General features: G+C 41.9%; 1 protein-coding gene across 3 annotated transcripts in view; it reads right to left on the bottom strand.

Moving 5' to 3' along the window:
- Nucleotides 1-18873, bottom strand: part of LOC149309349 (ankyrin repeat domain-containing protein 17) — a 123046-nt gene extending 104173 nt beyond the window's left edge. For all 3 annotated transcript variants that reach the window (XM_089532271.1, XM_089532272.1, XM_089532274.1), the window contains exon 1: nucleotides 18327-18873. In XM_089532271.1, the coding sequence (XP_089388397.1) occupies nucleotides 18327-18743 (417 nt within the window). In that variant the 5' untranslated portion in view covers nucleotides 18744-18873. The remainder of the gene's footprint in view (nucleotides 1-18326) is intronic.
- Between the last annotated feature and the right edge of the window lie 485 nt (nucleotides 18874-19358).

Below are 19358 nucleotides of genomic sequence, written 5' to 3'. Positions count from 1 at the left end.
ACCGGGGGTTCCCCTTTCTCTCCCAGATCGTGGCCACGCCAACTAAACATTGTGGCAATGATGCGCTGGCTGTCAAGGTGCCATAAGCGCCCTGGAATGGTGCTGTGATGTCCCTTGTACACCACGCCATTTGGACACAGTGCATAGGCCATGTCATTGTCGTGCGCACCGTAGGGCTCGGGAGCATGCAGACTCTTTGGTGTCCCGAGCCCTACCTTCGGCCCCAGGCCAGCACCATTCTATACTAAGCCTCAGTTAAAAAGCAATTCATCAAAAAACTCTATTCAAAACAAAAAAAAATATGCAAGTTTAAAGTACATTTAAACATCAGAAAAACATAATAGCACAGCTGCATGAAAAGCTTCTTCTGCAACATTAATTATAAACCAAAGGCCTGCCTAAATAAAGAGAATCTTTTGCTGCCCAGAGGGGGCCAATCAAACTTCCCTTTGGAAGGTAGTCCACAACCTCCCACAACCACAGTTCAACAATCTTCCACCATGAGATGTCAGCTAATGTTATGTTGCCCAGTTTTTGACAATGAATGATAGTCCTTACCTTCCTCTTTATCAACAACCCCGGCACACTATTTCACTCATGCAGTAGTTCTCTCAGTTGTCGAAAGGGCAACAGCACATAGGCTACACATTCTTCTCTTTTAGACTAAGGGTCAACATGCTCTTTCCTCTCCCCTGAAAGATGCTACAGGAAAAACTTAATAATAGGTACAAACTATATATGGAGTTAATGGAACATTCTTCACTGCAGGATGTTAAGGAAATGCAAATATCACAAGCCAGGATGTTGAACTAAGACATCTCTTCTAGAATGCAATTTTTAAAAAAAATCAAGAGAGCATCTCCATCCAGAAAGCACCATGCAACATTTCATTTTGACATGTTGACAGCACATCTATCACTTTGACAACAATAACTTTCTTCCACTGTTTAAATAAACTTTTGTTTTGAGAGAAAAAGAATCCAACTTCGTAAGTAAAGCAACATTCAAACAGAGAAATCAGTTTTATAAGGCTTTGTGCGTTTTCATAAAACTACAAGAGAGTAAGGTGAGCATCAGTCTCTTCTGACCCAAGACATGCAAGTTATATGTACCTTTCACTTTTGTTTTCATGAATTTCAGTGCTGTGTGGGGTCCAACATCACTGATAAAAATGATCGCACATATCTGGTTCAGTTACCACACAACCAACCAGAACTTTGATAAGAATTCTCTTTTCCCCAATTTTCTTCATTTATTTCTACCTTCTGAAGACATTGTTGTAAGCTTTCCTCTTTGTAAACTTGTCTGTTTGCCTGTGATGCACTTCAATCAAGAAATTTCATCATCAGAAATCTATATTCAATCATGAAACATATTAACTTTGCCCATTAAATCAAAAAGAGGTTTGTATTATTATGAGTAACTTGAAGGTATACTGTAACAATAAATGTATATATTGCTGCCACCTCATAACAAGCTGGGAATAAGTTGGCAAAGAAAAAGAAATCATCAGTGACTTCACTGTGCTATTGTCTTCTGCATGCTTATATTCTACACTGTCCTTCTCAACCACAACTGGCTGGCAACTGTGAGGTTATGGACCAATAAGTGTTTGGTCTGATACAGCAGAACTTTTATATTTTAACAAGAGGTAATATCAAAATAAAAAATATAGGGCATTCCCCACTTTGAATGGTTAAATACAACAAAGCAGCGATCACTGAAACACAACTAGACAAAACATCCTGATGAACAAACAAAAAAGGTACCTCCAGGGTTTCTCAGTCTCAACAGGGATAGTTAGTACCATTTCTTATATAAAACCAGGGCTGGAAGTAGGAGTAAGGAGTAAAGAAGTAAGAGGTTTTTACACGAGTAGGAATAGGAATAAGGAGTAACAAAATACAATTGTTATTCCTTATTCCTGTTATTATATTGTACATGCAAACACCAAAAAACAATGTTATTGTATTGCACTGCGGGAGGGACTGGGAGGCAAAGAGAAACACTTACACACACACCAGCCTTGCAAAGCAACCAGGGTTTTTCCCCAGGGCTGGGGAGTAGGAGTAACATTAAGAAAAAATATTTTACTGTAGAATAGGACAAGGAGTAAACCCCAAATCACCACTACTCCCCAGCCCTGTATAAAACTACAAAAATCAAGCATGGGAACCTTAGCTTCCCAAGTGATGCTTGAATGCTACTCCCATAATTCCTTAACAAAGCCCATACTAGTTGACACTAACTGGAGTAGTATTTCAACTATGTCCAGAGGGCTATGAGTTTCCCACCCTGACATAGACTGATTCAGTGTTAATACTTCCTAAACAGGAGAATGAGATTTTATGTACGGTATTTTTTAATTCCTACAAATTAACCGAACTACTCTAAAGGCACCAGATCCCATCTGAAATTGGTCAGCTCTGGTTAGTACAGTGCACTCTTTTTTTACGTGGGGGATCTGTTCCACCACCCCGTGTAACAAAAGCACGTATGTTCGAGCCCCATTGAAAGTAATGGGGCTCGTGCATGTGGAGGTGGTGGCAGGTGCACGCCATGGGCGCACACCCCATTAATCTAAATGGGAGTGCCACCCCTTGCGCCCCACGCAGCTTTCAGTGTAAGCTGAAAGCCACGTATAGTGCATACGTGTATGACGCGGGCACACTGTATTTGAATGGGAGACTACTGACAAATACCATGTGCTGTAGTCTGTATTCAAAGGAATGAACTGGCAAAACCACTTCCAAGCATTCCTTGCCTAAGAAAACCCTATGAAATTCACGGGGTCACCATGAGTCAAAAATGACTTGAGGGTGTACACACACACACAGACACACACACACACCATTGCATATTTGATAGGAACAAAAAAGGAGGAGGGGAGAATCACAAAAGATAAACGAATGACTGAAAACTGTTGTACTTTGAACAGGAAAACTGAAGTATCAAGATAAATGATTCTTAATGAAAGTAAAGATCTTAAGTGGTTTGGTTATACAAAACTTAAGACAGATTTGATCATCAAAAGCAAAATGCAGCCATAGAGGTTGGAGAAAATTAGTTTTATTTAGAGACATGTAAAGATGATGCCCATATAATTTAAAAGGTGTACAAACAGCATTTGAAATTAAGAGGCAGAAGATGACATGTAAAAGAGCACATAATAAAGTGGGCTGAAAATATTAGGTATAATGATCATATGGAAAAAAGTATGGTCTAAAGATATAAAATTTACTTTGTGCAGTTATTTAAAAGAAAACATATATAAGATGATATATAGATGACATTTAACCCCAAATAAGATGTTATAACTATCTCAGAATATTTCAAACAGAATTTGGAAATGTCAACATAAGGAGGACTTTTTTTTTTTCTTCATATGTGGAGACTTGTAAGAAGGTGAAAAGTTACTGGTCTATGAGTCATATGTAAATCCAAATAATAATAATAATAAAGGTAGATTTTGTAACATTACCAGAAGTATTTATGTTTGGTATTATGGACAAAGAACTGAAAATATGGATTACTTGTTCAACATATGATAACAGCAGGAAGAATGTTGTTTGCTTAAACTTGGAAATGGACTGAAGTGCTGAAAACAAAAGACTGCATTGTTAAGATTGCAGAATTAACACAAATGCCACAGTTAACATGGGTTTTAAAGGATAAGCCAATTGAAGATTTTCTGAAAGACTGGAAATCATTTATGGATTTTTTGAGCAATAAGAAATATAATGATGTAACAATTTTAGGATTATTAATCTGGATCTGTAATGGTGGAATACAAAAGGTGGAAAGTCAGAGCCTTATTGTGTATTTTCCTTTCTCTTTTCTCTCTTTCTTTTCTGAATGTATATTAGTTGATTGTGAATTAGATTGTTTGTGTTAAAAATTAATAAAAAAAAATCACTGAAGACTAGTTGACAGTTTTCTATCACTTCAGCACAGAGATTTCATCATCTTTTTCATTTGGGGAATTCAGAAAATTGCATAGGCGTTCATTACATGCATTGATAGAATAAAAAGAGATCTGAATGAAAGCAGGAGAGTATAATAAGAATTATCAAATGATTTACCAAAATGTTAAGAAGTGAAAGATAAACTCTAAGAAATTATTTTAAAAACAATGAGGAACACTACCAGGAAGTTTAAGATAATGATCAGAGAAAAGGGAAATAATCCAAATAATAAATTTCTTTGGAAACTATTCAAAAATAAATATACATGACTTGTACAAGAATGTCTCAACAAGATACAGAAAATAAAACAGATTGCTATTTACAATATTCTATACAGTCGGGCCTCTATATCCAAGGATTCTTTATCCATGGATTCAAACATCCATGGCTTGAAAATATTCCAAATATAAATTTTGAAAAGCAAACCTTGATTTTGTCATTTTATATAAGGGACACAATTTTATTATGCATTATATATACTAGGACTTGAGCATTCATGGATTTTGGTATCCACAGGAGATTCTGGAACCAAATTCCAGCCCACTGTATAAACTCCACAAACCCAAGGGTGGCATATAGAGGCTTCTTTCCTATTTACCCTCACAAATATCTTATAAAAGTAGAGAAGGGTTATAGTCCAGGCAAGCAAACCTTATTGATGACTGTGGACTGGACCCCTGGCTCCTCTAGGCTGTCCAACAGTATGTAATAAGAACTGGAGGCTGTGGTGAGGCCACTATTGAAAAAGACCTCTCTGGATCCCATTAGTCTGAATAACTATTGGTCAGTCTCTAACCTTCTTGGGCAAGGTTCTGGAGCGGGTGGCGGCCTTCCAGGCTCCAGAGATTTCTGGATGAAATGAATTAGCTAGATTCATTTCAATTCAGATGTGGTTATGGGATGGTGTAGGTGGACAGAGCAAACTGGACAGAGGGTGTGTGTCCCTGTTGGTCCTGTTAAACCTCTCAGTGGCTTTCGATACCATCAACCATGGTATCCTTCTGAACCACCTTTCTGGGATAAAACTTGGAGGCACTGTCATGCAGTAGTTTCAGTCTCTCCTAGAGGGGCAGACCCAGAGGTTGGTGTTGGGGGACTCTTGTTTGACTCCTTGGCCACTGGCTTGTGGAGTCCCATAGGGTTCTCTTTTGTCCCTCATGTTATTTAACATTTACATGAAACTGCCGGAAAAGGTCATGCGGAGTTTTGGGATGTTGAACTCCCTTATTGAAACTGTTGATGCAAATGTGAGCGCGCAGAGTAAACTTGGAAGCCTTGTGTTGAAGATAAACAACTGTTAGCTGCCAGAGCATGCCAGGAAAACAGCTGCTAGAAGAAAGGCACACCGACTCCTGGCTTATCTCCGTAGAGGCACTTTGTTTATTTGTTGCCAAAGACACACACGAGAATAATCACCAACACCATCCACCAACTATAAACCCGCAAAATGTACAAACGGACATCTGAGCTTATATACATATTTGCCATGTGGCAATCTAGCTCAACCCCTTCCTGTACAATTTCCTGTGTATCTTGGAATATCTTCTCCCTTGCAAAGATGACACAGTATATTTACACATTGCTACGTGCTCTCTGGCACACACTGTGACCTTGGATATCACCTGCTGGTTTGAGTCCCATCTGCAGCCAATTCTAGGCTTCTGCAAAGTGAATAACCATTTCCAAAATGTTACATCTGAACATTTTCATACACTCTATACATTAACAGAAAGAGCTTCACTTGCTACCAATTCAAAGTGCTGGTCATGGCCTATAAAGCCTTATATGGCTTAGGTTCAGACTATTTGAGAGACCATATCTCCCCATACCAACCTGCTACAACCCTAAAATCTTCAGAAGGCATCTTTCACTCAGTCCCACGACCATCACAGGCTCGCTTGGTGAGGACACAAGAGAGAGCCCTCTTGGTGGTTACTTCCGCAGGAGGCTAGGCTTTTTAAAATCATGACTGGGAGCTTTATATGGGGTATGTGTTTTAGACTATTTTTTTTCAACTTTTGTATGTTTTTCACCTTAATTTTATACTGTTTTAAATAGGTTATTTTAATTGGTTTTGAAGTGTTTTTATCTTGTGAGATGCCTTGGGTCCTTTTTTTGGAAGAAGCCAGCACAAAATTTAAAATATGTTTGTTGGAATGCAACTCCCAGCATGGTTGGAAGTAGGAATGATGACCAGGACTGCTGAATCTTCCAGCCCAACAACATCTGGAGAGCCACTTATTCCCCATCCCATTCTATTAACTCAGTAGCTTAGAAATACAAATTTCATCTAAACTTTACAAGGAATTGCAAAACTGTAACAGTCTCAGGAATCAACATTATTTAATTAGAAAAATGGAGACTTTATGATCTCAGTGTCTCATATTAAAAAGAAAGAAAACAGATTCAATGGGACCTCCTCAACAAATTTTCACCAAATAATTACCCATACTTTTCTTGCCATTCTTAAATAACTGATCAAATGGAATCAAGAAAATGCAATAACTTGAATAACTTGAAAAGCATGTGTATGTAGACAGTAAAAATCTAAATAGTTATGAGGTTTCTAATTCTTTAAGTTTGCAAGAAAAAACAAATAGAGATTTATCTTTATTGGAATATTAGAAACAAAGACAATACAAATACAATACTATAACTAATTGCATGTTATTCCAATGCTTTCTTTTGAGTTTGATTTTATACCAAACACGTAGCTTTCAGAACAGGACTGAGCAATTTGTGGAACTCCAGCTGCAGCTCTCATCAGCTAGAATTGCAGTTTCAACAACATCTGGAGGGCTACAAATTGGCTTACACACTTAGCCAAATATGAAGAACAATTTTTGTAATATTTCCAGATGGGAAACTATGGCTTTCAGAACCCATTTTATATTTAAGTTAATTGAACTTTCACATGAAAGATAAGAAAAGCATAGATAAAAGCAAAGTTGCTTTGGCATGGCATTTGTTTTTCATGGTATGCAAGAGGCAAGTAAGAAATTCTCACCAATAGGACTTAAACACCAATCTTCTGCTTCCCAATCCTGCGCCCTCTGCAAACAGCCACTGGGGACTTCTGTTGTTAATGTGCATGGGACTTCCTTTTTGTGCGATAGCATGGACCTTCTCTTCTAGAAGAGTCTCTCCCACAATCCTAGCAGAACATAACACACACACACCCCGAAGGACTTTGTGCAATCTCTGCAGGCATCTTGCAAAGGAATATATATGTGAGTGCTGCACTGTTGAAACCCTCCTGTTCTTCATCTGGGTTCTGCAGTGGCTAAAGATAGCTTAAAAGGATTCAAACCCAACCTGAAGGATACCTGCAAACTAACAGAAGTATTGTTGTTTGCACTTCCTTGGAAATGGACCAGACGTAGTTACTGTGGCACTATTGTGGATGATTGTGGTGATGCAAAGTAGTGTGGTCATGTCCCTCTCACTATGCATTCACAGATCCAATTCATTGGCCGGTAGAACATGGATGTTATACTCTCTGACCACTAGGCCTTGGCAGAACTTCCAGGGATACTGGGGGAGGCAGATTTTTATTTATTTATTTTATTGTCTACCTCTGTATCTCTCTCATGGAATGAGCATACGCTGCACACACAGTGTGATCCACCAGCTAGCAATGACTTATCCCCATCCACTCACAGTGTGAATACAGAACTACTCTGCAATTTTGCTCTTCAAATCTTAGGTCTATTACATTTAGATGACAATTCCTCTCAGAGAACTGTAGAATTAATTCAAATGTTTCTGTTCTCTAAGAGATTTACAAAGTAAACATGTACCTTACAAACTTGTATGAAGTTATCATTGAAAGAGCAGGACTTCACAAGCAGCTCTTCTACCCTCAAACAAAATAACAGACTCCACTATGCTCAAGTATCCTGGGATTTGTAGTTTGTTATGGCACTAGAGATCTCTGGCAGAGAAGGCAAAATATCTCATAACAATACCTCATAACAACATAACAAGATATCTCATAAGAAAGCTGCATCTGCACTGAAGAAATAAAGCAGTTTGACACAGCTTTAACTACCATGAAATTCTGGGGTTTGTATTGTTATGAGATATTTTGCCTTCTCTGCCAGAGAGTTCTAGTGCCACAACAAACTAACAAATCTCAGGATTCCATAGCACTGAGCCATGGCAATTGAAATGGTATCAACCCGCATTATTTCTGCAGTGCAGATGCAGCCTAGGTTGTGGCAATCTGGGGAGGCAAAACCTCCCAGAAAGCACTAGCCCCCACAACAAATATAGGGTGTCCAGATTCCTCCTTTTCCATGACCTGTTCTACATTTCAGCCTTCTGTCCAGGAGGAATTCCAAAGTGTCCTCTATTTTGAGCATAAATTTATATTAGTGTTTTTAGCTTTTATTTTGCAATGTCTTACATTTTTCTTAAATGTCTTACCCAATACCAAATTGGGGAACATATCAGATAATAACCTGGCCAGGACATCAGTGCTGCTCTTCTCACAAAGTGAATCCGTGTAAGAGTCCAATCTGAGGACACTTACGTGGGTTATAAACCGCCGCTTTGAGGCGTTCTGCCGCCGCCGCCGTTTGCTCCGTACGGGAGCCGCAGCAGCCACACCGCACGGCTCCCACACGGACTGAAAAAGAAGCTCCAAAATGGAGCTTCTTCTTGCGGTGCCTCTGTGACGTCGCGAGGCGCCAGGGGCGCATTTGCGACGTCACAGACGCCGCGACATGTTCGGACGCACAGCGTCCGATACGTAAAGATGGTGCCGGCCGTGTGGAACGGCCAGCGCCATATTGTATGGACAGAGTCCGTACTAGAGCCAGGGGCGTCTAGAAGAGACGCCCCTTTTTTAAAATGGAACGTCCTGAGGACGTCCCAAGTGGCGGTTTGTAACCCACCTTAGATCTTGCTGGGAAGTTTTTAGCAAGTTGCTCTCCTCCCTCAATGATGTTGGTAGAATATAAGCACCAATGTCATTTTCTCAGGCCAGAATCCTGTTGGAACACATGGCACACATAACAGTTTATTTACATGATTGCATTCACTCCAGGTTCATGTGGCTGGGGCAGAAGCAACAGAGAAGGCTGCTGGCTTCAAGCTCCCGATTTCTGCAGTACATAGCTTCCAGGCCTAAGAAGGCCCTAACAGTAAAAGTGCCTGGATAGTAATATCTCCCACAGTAGTTTCAGTGTAAGGCTCCCACACCCCTGAAGTTGTATATTTGAGAAACAAGTAGCTCAGATCCAACAATCTTCTCTCCCATTTGTTACTTTCCCCTCCCTTTTTTGCAGCTGCTGTGCCTTTATCCTCCCTCATCTTGATACTGCCAAAGTAATTATACCACTATAGTCAACAGGATCCTAGTCACTGTAAGGTAGAAATCATTATTTAAGAAAGCTAACTCCAGTAAGAAACATGTGGTGTCTTTTAAATCCAAGTGTACTCCTGGATTCAGCTCTGAGCCTGGAGCTCCAAGTTTCAGCAGTGACCAGGAGTGCATTCACAATTAAAGCTGGGATGTCAAATGAACCTTTTTCTGAAAGGTCTGCTCCTGATGCCTTGGTTACATCCTGTTTGGATTTCTGTAATGCACTCTGCATAGCACTGCCTTTGAAAAGTGCTCAGAAACTTCAATTAACCCAAACAGCTGCAGCCAACTTGTTAAGTGGGACTGACTACAGAGAACCCAACTCTCTTGTTGCAATAGCATCAGTGGCTGTCAATCCATTTCTAGACACATTTCAAAGTTCTAGTGATGATGTATGAAGCCTTACAATACTCCTGTCCAGGTGACTTAAAGGAACATATTTCCCCATATCAGTCTGTTAGAAACTGACTTTGATGGGCCTTTAATGGTGTGTGTGCAGTTTTATTTTTTAATATACTCTATTAATTAATTTTAAATGCTACAGATGGTTAAATGTTAAAAAAAACTTTTGTGTTTATATTTTTAATTGTTGGTTTTAGAGTGGGCCCATCACATTCACTGGGGTTAGGGGCATAGGACCCCCCATTAAAGTGGAAAAACTGCAATTAAAAAAACACTATTTTTTACCTGAGAGGACACCTCTCTAGGAATCTCTAGGTCTTCCAGTACAACTGTATGGTTAACATCTGCTAGAGGATGACCATAGAATTACAATGGAAAACCTATACATCCCTAAGGAAGTATTTTCTCATGGAATCTCTAAGTCTTGAGATGCAACTCTATGGTCAACCTATGGCAGAGTTGTGCTGGAAGAACCTAGAAATTCTTAGAACATATTAATCAATTTGCAAATAATCAAATCCACAAAAGTCAAAGCCGCAAACGGGGAGGGCCAACAGTAGTTGTATAGTCTCTGCATAAGTCAGTGCACTTCAGTTTCAGTGCTTTTTAAGCTACTGGTTTCAGAGGCCAAGTAGGGTCATTCAGAAGTTTAAGATAGTCCAAAATGCTGTATCCAGATTATTTAGCAGGGACAGTTATTGGCAACTAAAAGCTTCGCTTTTTAAAATGACTTCATTGGCCCTGAGTTCATCTTCAGTGAGAATTCAAAGTGCTATAATAGTTACAAAGTCCTAAATGGTTTGAGTCCAGGTTATCTGAAGGTTCATCTTCTGTAACAGGGGTTGGAAACATGCAGCCTTCAAGATGATGTTTGATTGCAACTCTCAACATTCTTTATTTCTTAAATGAGGTTAATTATAGCCTAAATTGCTTGGGGATGTTTATGCAAGTATATTTCCTTGTCTCTGTAAGGGACTAACACATTGTGACTTCAAAAACTAAGGCCCTGGTTATTTGAAGGGTCTTATATTGACCTATAAGATGTTGGGTGAGGATTTATCGCTACTTATGGAATCTCTTGTGGAAGCAACACACTGCTATGATTGAAAATAACTCTCTGCTCAAGTATCTCCAGAGCATTATTCCTTATATTACAGCCCTATATTTTGATATGTATTTTATTGTTCTTCATTTGTATTATGAATATGGTTTCAATGGCCCGTTACAAACGGGCACTGTAGTACATGACAAGCGCGCACTAGGGTTAGAAAGGGGCATCCTTTCTAGACGCCCCTAACCCTAATACGCGCTCTGCGCGTAGAAAATGGTGGTGGCCGTTCCACATGGCTGCCGCCATATTGAAGTAGTGGACGCACGTCGCGCCCCAGAAGTGACGCCGCGAGTGCGTGACTAGCACCTCGTGACGTCTTTTCCAGGGCCCAGGAAGGAGCACGATTTCCGCGCTCCTTCCTCAGAGCGTCCGGGAGCTGCACAGTTTGGCTGCTACGGCTCCCAGATGCTGCAAGCGACGGCGGCGGGAGACCACCGCAATCCGGCGGTATGTAACCCGCCAATGTATGTTTTAGGGATGTAAAACACCTTGATAGTTTTAGCAGTAAATAGGTTTAAATGTTCTAAATAAATGTCTATATATGATTGGTACAAGAAAATCTTAAAAGCAGCACTAGAACCATATGAGTCTTAATTAATAAGGCTAATAATATATAGAGAACACCAGGTTGGGTAATGTTTGTCACAAACCATAAAGCGCCATACAAAAATGCCTTGATCAGCTTTCTTTTAAAAGTTAGGCTCAAACACCTTGACCAGGTCGCACCTTGATTTGTAATTTTCATTTGCATGTTGATAGGAGAAAAAAATGCATTGTAGCTACATATAACTGTACAGAAGATACATCTTCTGCATACAAGATTTGGAATAGGAAAGACCACTGTTAAAAAAAAGCTTTGCAACCCCAGTTTCCTCCTTTCACTGTGCAAGTATATTTCTTTTAAACACTGTCCAGTCAATAACATCCTGTGACCTCATTCCAAATGTAGCTCATTGTTTTGCTCATAAATCAGGTTTGATTTATAAACTGACCAGCTTAAATGTAAAGTCAAAAGGCAGTTTCTAAATCTTTCACTTTTCTCAGCTGCACAGTACCACCATCTTTCCCTCAAAACCAGGCTTTACTGCATGAGCCCTGTTCTCACCATAATCATCTTTGTCAATGAAAACAGAATTATACCTGTTTGTATTATAGCCATCATCACACTTCCTCACCATCATGCTCTCTTCCTGACTCCCCCTTAACCACATTTCCTTGCCCTATATCCTACGCAGCATGTCTTCTGATTTTTAAAAAAATCACTTCATTTTATTTATTTTCATTTTCACTTTTTTGAGCAATTCCAGAGCTCAGTTACTGCGATTTAAGTTTTAAAAAAAATGGGGAGGGGGAGAACAATCTGCTTGGGAATAGAAAAGTGGAGGGGGAAGAGATGGGGACATTAACACCATGTGATTACCAATAATATGACTGCCCTGGAAGCATTTCACACTTAGGGACTAGCATGATTATGAGCTCATTGACGGATTTTCTCTGTCAATGAAAAGGGACGCCCTAACCGTGCTTAGGGGATGCAGTAGCTATGGGTCTGAGGTGACTTTGTACAACAAGTATAATGAAAGTTGGTTTGTTTCTGGATCTACTCAAGTCATGTATAGTGATCTCCACTCTCTCTGCAGCTTCAGCCCCATTTGCTATTGGCTCTTCTCTAACTCCAACTTTCTAAACAAGGAAGAAAGGAGGGGGCTATTTCGCTGTCTTTCATTCTCTGAACGCCAATTAAAATAACAAAAACTTCAAAGATTATAATGTGAAGTGATTCTGCTGCAGGAAAAAAAGAAAAATATGGAGTGATTTTTTTTGTAAGAGTGGGATCGGCTGTCCTCTAGCCTTTTTAACACTAGTTTTGCTGTGCTGTGGCTGGCCTGGGCAGCAGACACATTGTTTTAACTCCCAGAAACAGTCAGGGAATCCCACTTAGGGATAACAATACCATCCATATTATTAGACATCTCTTGAATTCTATGGAAGGAGCAGGCTCCTAGATCCAAATCATTTTTTTAATAGCTGGCACCATAAATAACACTACTATGTTCTCACTGATTAGTGGACAACTTATCATACCACAGACCTGTGTCTAGTATTATTTTCCCCTCACTCTGTAGCAGGATAGGAACTGTGAAGCCCTCCAAATTATTTTGGACTGCAACTGGCACAAGCTCTAGCCAGCATAGACACAGGGGAATTTCAAGCTGTAGTCCAACATCTGCAGGAGCATTCAATTCCCACTCCTGCTTATATCAAGGATTGATCAGCTATTCATATGCCATATCTTGCAAAATTCCACCCCCACAGAGGCTAATAAGTGGTAGATCTCCACAGTGATTGCCAGTAGATTCATAAAGGATCATGACTCTCTGCGGTAGAGACCTCCAGCCCTAAATTCTTCTGCTCAAATGAAGAAAGCAAGGACTCTCAGCAAACCCTACCAGATTGGCTAACATATTTTAATGACACAAGTTTTGGGAAAGTTGTCATAGCATAATAATAATAATAATAATAATAATAATAATAATAATAATAATGTATTTGTATCCCATTTCTCCAGAAGATCAAAGCAGCTAACACTAAAAACATCCCTCAAATACAATAATGAAAGGAAAAATGTATACTTACTAACAATAACTTTTAAACATTGCATACTTACAAGGAAAAGTAGTATCACTGTGGTGTATTTGGTAATACTGTACAGAGCAGGAGGCACTGCTCTGCAAGAGCAGAAATAAGGAAACATAAGAGCAGTTTTGATAGCATTTGGGCTGGAACACTTGCTAAAGGTATTTAATTGGTGATATAAACTTTGACCTTTAGAAAACTCCACTGATAAATTAATACCAGAATTAGAGTGTTTCAGAACATTTAATATTACCTTGCTAAATTTAGTCCATGCAACTAAAAGCAATGCTTCTAAATTCCTTAATCCTGATGAATGTAATGTATTTATCAGCAGAAAAGTTTTTTGTTTTTAAAAGATGTGAACAAGCAACTAACACATTATGTGCCTATGGCACAGATATGTGTGTAAGACACATGTCTGCCCTAGAAAGCATCAGCACCAAGAGAATAAAACATTTAAGAACTAAAATGTATGCAAACTAAACAGTAACAGCTCATCTAGAATAGGGAGCCTATAAAATTCTTTCTTAGGGAGAAGCTTGACAGTCTGTATGATGAAATTATAAAAGGATAGGACGCTGTCCTATTAATTTAGGATGATGGTCCTCAGTCTTTGGCCTCCAGCTTCTGTTGGACTACATCCTCCAGAATATTTTACCACTGGCCAAGCTGCCTGGAGTTTCAGGGGGCTAAAGCTGATGAATAAATACCTAGAGACCCAAGTTTGGGAAAAACTGGTGCACAACTTTTGAGCAACTAGTACTAGCATAAGTAAGAACTACCACTGCTCCTAGAAATAAAGCCTGAAATAAAATTGAAATGACATGATCAGAAAAGACTGGAGAGACCAATCTGTTCATCACATTATTCCCCTACTAATGTTATTCTATCATTTTGAACTGAAAGTCCATGCAGAGACTATGTTACATAGTACAAATTAAATGTGATCAAGACTTATACATAAGTCAGATATGCTTTATACAGTGGAGCAACTGGCACATCAACCAAATCTGTATAAAAGCACTCCTGGTAGCAAGCACCACTTGGTACATCAAGGAACAAAGCAAGATGTAGAAATACTACCAACATGCACAAGGAAAAAGAGGTGGGGTGAGAACTGAGTCCATGTTTGCCTGGCCCCCATGCTCACCCAGGTAGGTCCCTGGGTCAACGCAAGGACAGACTGGTGTTCAGACACTCATCCCTGCACCCACCTTAGACCCAGAACCACTGCTTACCTTGCCAGCTATCAGTCCGATAGAGAACCCTCCCCCCAGGTGCCATGTTTGATACAGAAATGGGGTGCCTGACTGCACCCATATCGCCAGATGCCCTGTTTCTGCATCAGACTGGGGGGTTATCAGTTGAACAGATGGACAGGAAGGCAAGGAGCATCTGAGGACTGTCTGAACAGCCTGGTTTTGTAATAGTTACTTACAAACTTCGCACAAACCCAGGGGTTTATTACTGCAAGGTGAAGGTTCTTTACCCTGGGGTCAGGCCGGATCCTCCAGATCCATGTCTTAACAGGCAGGATCAACCCGACCCTGCCCCAGGAGTTTTGGCCTGCATCATCTAATCTAGATGATGCAAGGCTGAGGGAAATCCGAGCCTTTTTGGCTTGTGCAGACAACCCTTAGTTACATGTTTTCTACTACTGCTGACTTATATGAAAAAGACTAAAGGTTCTTTGCTTAATGCATTTAGCTAGACAATCTATAGCACTAAAACTTTCAGACTATGTTCTTGACTTCTGATGAAAGCATTTAATTGTATTAACAAATTAAACATACGGAAAACTCTTCAATGAATTATATGTATCATAGCTGGATTTTAAAATGCTGATGGTGCTCAGAGCACATACTTCCTTTCAGTATGCTGCTAGAACATGCTTTTGCACATATATTTTGAAAATACAGTATATACTCTTTTGATATGGCCCAAAGATTGATTAGTGATACCACAATAAAAAAAAATGAGGAACTACTGCTTCAAAAAGTAACACTCATGGTCCCATACAGACAGGCCAAAATAAAGCTGCTTCGGGTCACTTTGGAGGTATGCTGTTTAAATGATGCATGTGTCCTAAGAGTTCGGAAGTCACTCCAAAGCCATGATACAGTCCTAAGGATCGGAGCACAGCTTTGGTGCAACTTCTGGACTCTTAGTACACATGCATCATTTAAACAGCATACCTCCAAAGTGACCCGAAGCAGCTTTATTTTGGCCTGTCTGTATGGGGCCTCATGTTTCTTCAAGGACAAGAAGAAACATGCTAAGCTTGACCAGAACAGAGATAGATGATTAAAAGTAACCTCAAGTTAAGATTAAAAATATGAAAACAAAGTTTTCAATTAAGGCTGCATCAAATTATCTGGAAGCAATGGCAACTGAAACCAAGAAGCCTGATTTCAGGGTAAACGTGGTTACTGTAAGATTATAATTATATGCACTCTTCTTAGGAACTCAGCATACCTAAGACATAAGACAACAGATGCTGAGCAACCAGTACCTGAGGCTTTATGGAAAGCCAAGTCCTTCATTAAACTCAAAAGTCAGTTCTGAGTATAAACATCCACAACAGGACTGCAAGTGAAATACAGTGGGGCCTCCATATCTACTGGGGTTAGGGGCACAGGATCCCCATGAAATGGAAAAACCTCAAATAAAAAACGGCTGGTTTTCTTTACCTAAGAAAACACCTCTCTGGGAATCTCTAGGTCCTCCAGTGCGAATCTGTGGCCAACATTTCCCAGATGCTGATCGCAGAATTACAGCGGAGGGCATACAAATGCCTACAGAAATGTTAGCCTGTTACAGACTGCCAAAATAAAGCTGCTTCGGGTCTCTTTGGAGGTATGCTATTTAAATGATGCCTGGGTCCTAAGAGTCCGGAGGTCGCACCAAATCCAGACTCCATTCCTAAGCACTGGAGTGCAGCTTTGGTGCAGCTTCCGGATTCTTAGGATGCATGCATCATTTAAACAGCATACCTCCAAAGAGACCTGAAGCAGCTTTATTTTGGCAGTCTGTAACAGGCCGTTCTCTCTCTAGGAATCTAGAGATTCCTAGCGTGAACATATTAATCAAATCCTTGAATAATCAAATCTGCAAAAGTCTAAGCCACAGATGTATTATTATTATCATCTTATATCCCACCATTCTCCCAATATAGGGACTCAAGGCAGCAATATAGAGGGCCAACTGTACACTATCTGTTAAGTTGCTCTATAAGTTTCCCCCATTACACTGGTGAGAGGACTCCACTGTTGGGCCCATACAAAAGCTCTTCCTTTCGCTTGCCAGGAGAAGGAAGAGTCAGGCACGTGACTGCAACCCCGTGCAACACCTACAGGGAAGAAATCCAAATGAACTGAGCAGGATTTCATTCTGTATAAAGGAAAGGAAACAGGAAAGGGCATGGCTGGGAGAGAGCGAGAGAAGTCTGGCATGGATGAGACTGCACTTTCCTCCCATCTTCGGGCTTAAAACCAGGGTTGCTTCAAGCCGTGTCAAACTGGGTTATCGCTGCAGTGTGGATGCAGCCCAAGCTGTTAAGTCTAGCTCTAGTTTTAGCAATGTAGCTGGGAGAGAGTGGGTTCAGTCTGCCCCTTCCATGCTGGCTCCCCTTCACCTCTTCCCCAAATTCATCTCGACTCCATCTGTGGCAAAAAGGCACTACCAGCTGCGAAGAAGACGCCTTTGCCCCACTCAGGATGGTGGTTTTGCGGCTGCTTCTGGGCTCCTCTGTCGCCTGAGGTCTCCTCCTCCTTCTCCTGGCGCCGTCATCCGTCATCCATAAGGGCGAAGGTTATGAAACCAGGCCAGTGGAGGCCATGGACTGAGACGCTTCCCTTCTTCCCTTCCTTTCTCCCAGAGTACCACCCAGGGAAAGGAAGCACAGGTGTCCCCCCTCCTTCCTTGAGAGTGACCAGACACGTCCTCCTTTCCCAGGACACGTCCTACATTCCCACCTTCTGTCCAGGAGGGACCCCAAAATGTTCCCCATTCTGAGCATGACTAAGAAGCATGGATATATATTTATATGCAGGGTGACCAGGCACATCCTCTTTTCCCAAGACACGTCCTACATTTTCAGTTCCTGTCCAGGAGACTCCAAAACCATCCCCATTCGAAGCGTGAATAAGAAGCGTGGATTTACATTTATATGGCCAGGCGTCCTCCTTTCGCAGGACGCGTCCTACGTTCCCCGCCTCCTGTCCAGGAGGGACTCCAAAAAGCCCCCCATCCTGAGCATGATTAAGAAGCATGGGTTTATATTCATACGGAGGGTGATCAAGCGTCCTCCTTGTTCATGACATGTCCTACATCCCCACCTTCTGCCCAGGAGGGATTCCCAAATGCCCCCCATTCTGAGCACCACTAAGAAGCATGCATTTATACTTATATGCAGGGTGACCAGACACGTCCTCCTTTTCCAGGACACGTCCTACATTCCCCACCTCCTGTCCGGGAGGGATTCCAAAATCAGCCCCATTTGAAGCACGCCTAAGCAGCATGGATTTCTATGCCCGGGCGTCCTCCTTTCCCAGGACACGTCCTACATTCCCAACTCCTGTCCGGGAGGGATTCCAAAATGTCCTCCATTTGGAGCATGACTGAGAAGCATGGGTTTATATTCATAGGGAGGGCGACCAGGCGTCCTCCTTGTTCAGGACATGTCCTACATGTCCAAAATGCCCCCCATTCGGAGCATGAAGCAGCAGCACGGATTTACATTCCTAGGACTATGTGTGTGTGTTCAGAAGCTATTGATTGGGTCAGGCCTGCCCTTCTCCTTGCCTGTCCTCCATTTTGAGGACCCCCCCTAAGACTCTCCTACCTCAGACACTTCCTCCTCCTCTTCCTCTTCCTCCTCTTCTTCCTCCTCCTCTTCCTCGTCGTCCTCGTCTTCCTCCTCCTCCTCTTCCTCCTCCTCTTCTTCCTCCTCCTCCTCCTCCTCCTCTTCCTCGCTGCTTTCGCTGCTGCTGCTGCTGCTGCTGCTCCCGATGCCTTCTCCTCCCGGGGGCCGCTCTGGCTGAGGAGGCGCCTGCTGCTGTTGCTGTTGCTGCTGCTGCTGCTGCCTTCTCCGTCGAGTCCAGCTCCGCTTCGGAGGCGGGGGCTGAGGCTGCTGAGGCGGCTCCCCTTGGACCAGGAGGTCGCAAACCCGGGCCAAGCCTTCAGCAGCCGCCGCCTCGGGCTTCTCCGCCTCGGCCCCGGAAGGCGGAGGGGGAGGAGGAGGGAGCGGCGGGAGCTCCATGGCTTCGTTCCTAGTCTCTCTTTCCTCTCTCAGAGCCGGTCACCTCCAGACAGAGCCGTGGCGCGCGAGGAAGGCTGGGAAATAGAGAAAGGACCAACTCTCGCGAGATCTCGACGCCGGCGAGACCCGACCCGACCCCGGCTACTTCCTCTTCTTCTTCTTTTGCCCTGCTTCTCCTCCTCCTCCTCACAAACGCCCCGCCCTCCCCCGGCTTTACCACCGCGCATGCGCAAAACGCGCATTTGGAGGGGGTCCCGTTTTGCTCCTCCTCTCAGTGCGCATGCTCCCCAGCCTCTGCTTCCGGGTATCGGCTAATTACGTCATCACCCCGCGCCCTTTTTAGGAACGCTTGGAGCTTCGTTTCGGGGCTAAGCGTCCACTCAGGCTACAACCCCCGCGTTCACTACTGAGGGATTCTGGGAACTGTAGTTTTGTGAGATGTTGCTATTGTGAGGTGTTTATTGAGCCTTCTCTGTCAGAGAAGGTGCCTCAATAAACTACAATGTGCAGCATTCCTTAGCACCAAGCCAAGGCAGTTAATGCGGTCTCAATCTGGATTATTTCTTCAGTGTGTTTTGGACCACAGTTAATCAAATAAGTCTAAAACCAAGCCAC

The sequence above is a fragment of the Sceloporus occidentalis genome, unplaced genomic scaffold (genome assembly GCF_023333645.1).
Source record: "Sceloporus occidentalis isolate IW3139 unplaced genomic scaffold, rSceOcc1.0.p SCAF_7, whole genome shotgun sequence".
Lineage (NCBI taxonomy): Eukaryota > Metazoa > Chordata > Lepidosauria > Squamata > Phrynosomatidae > Sceloporus > Sceloporus occidentalis.
This window is presented reverse-complemented; position numbering and strand designations above follow the sequence as displayed.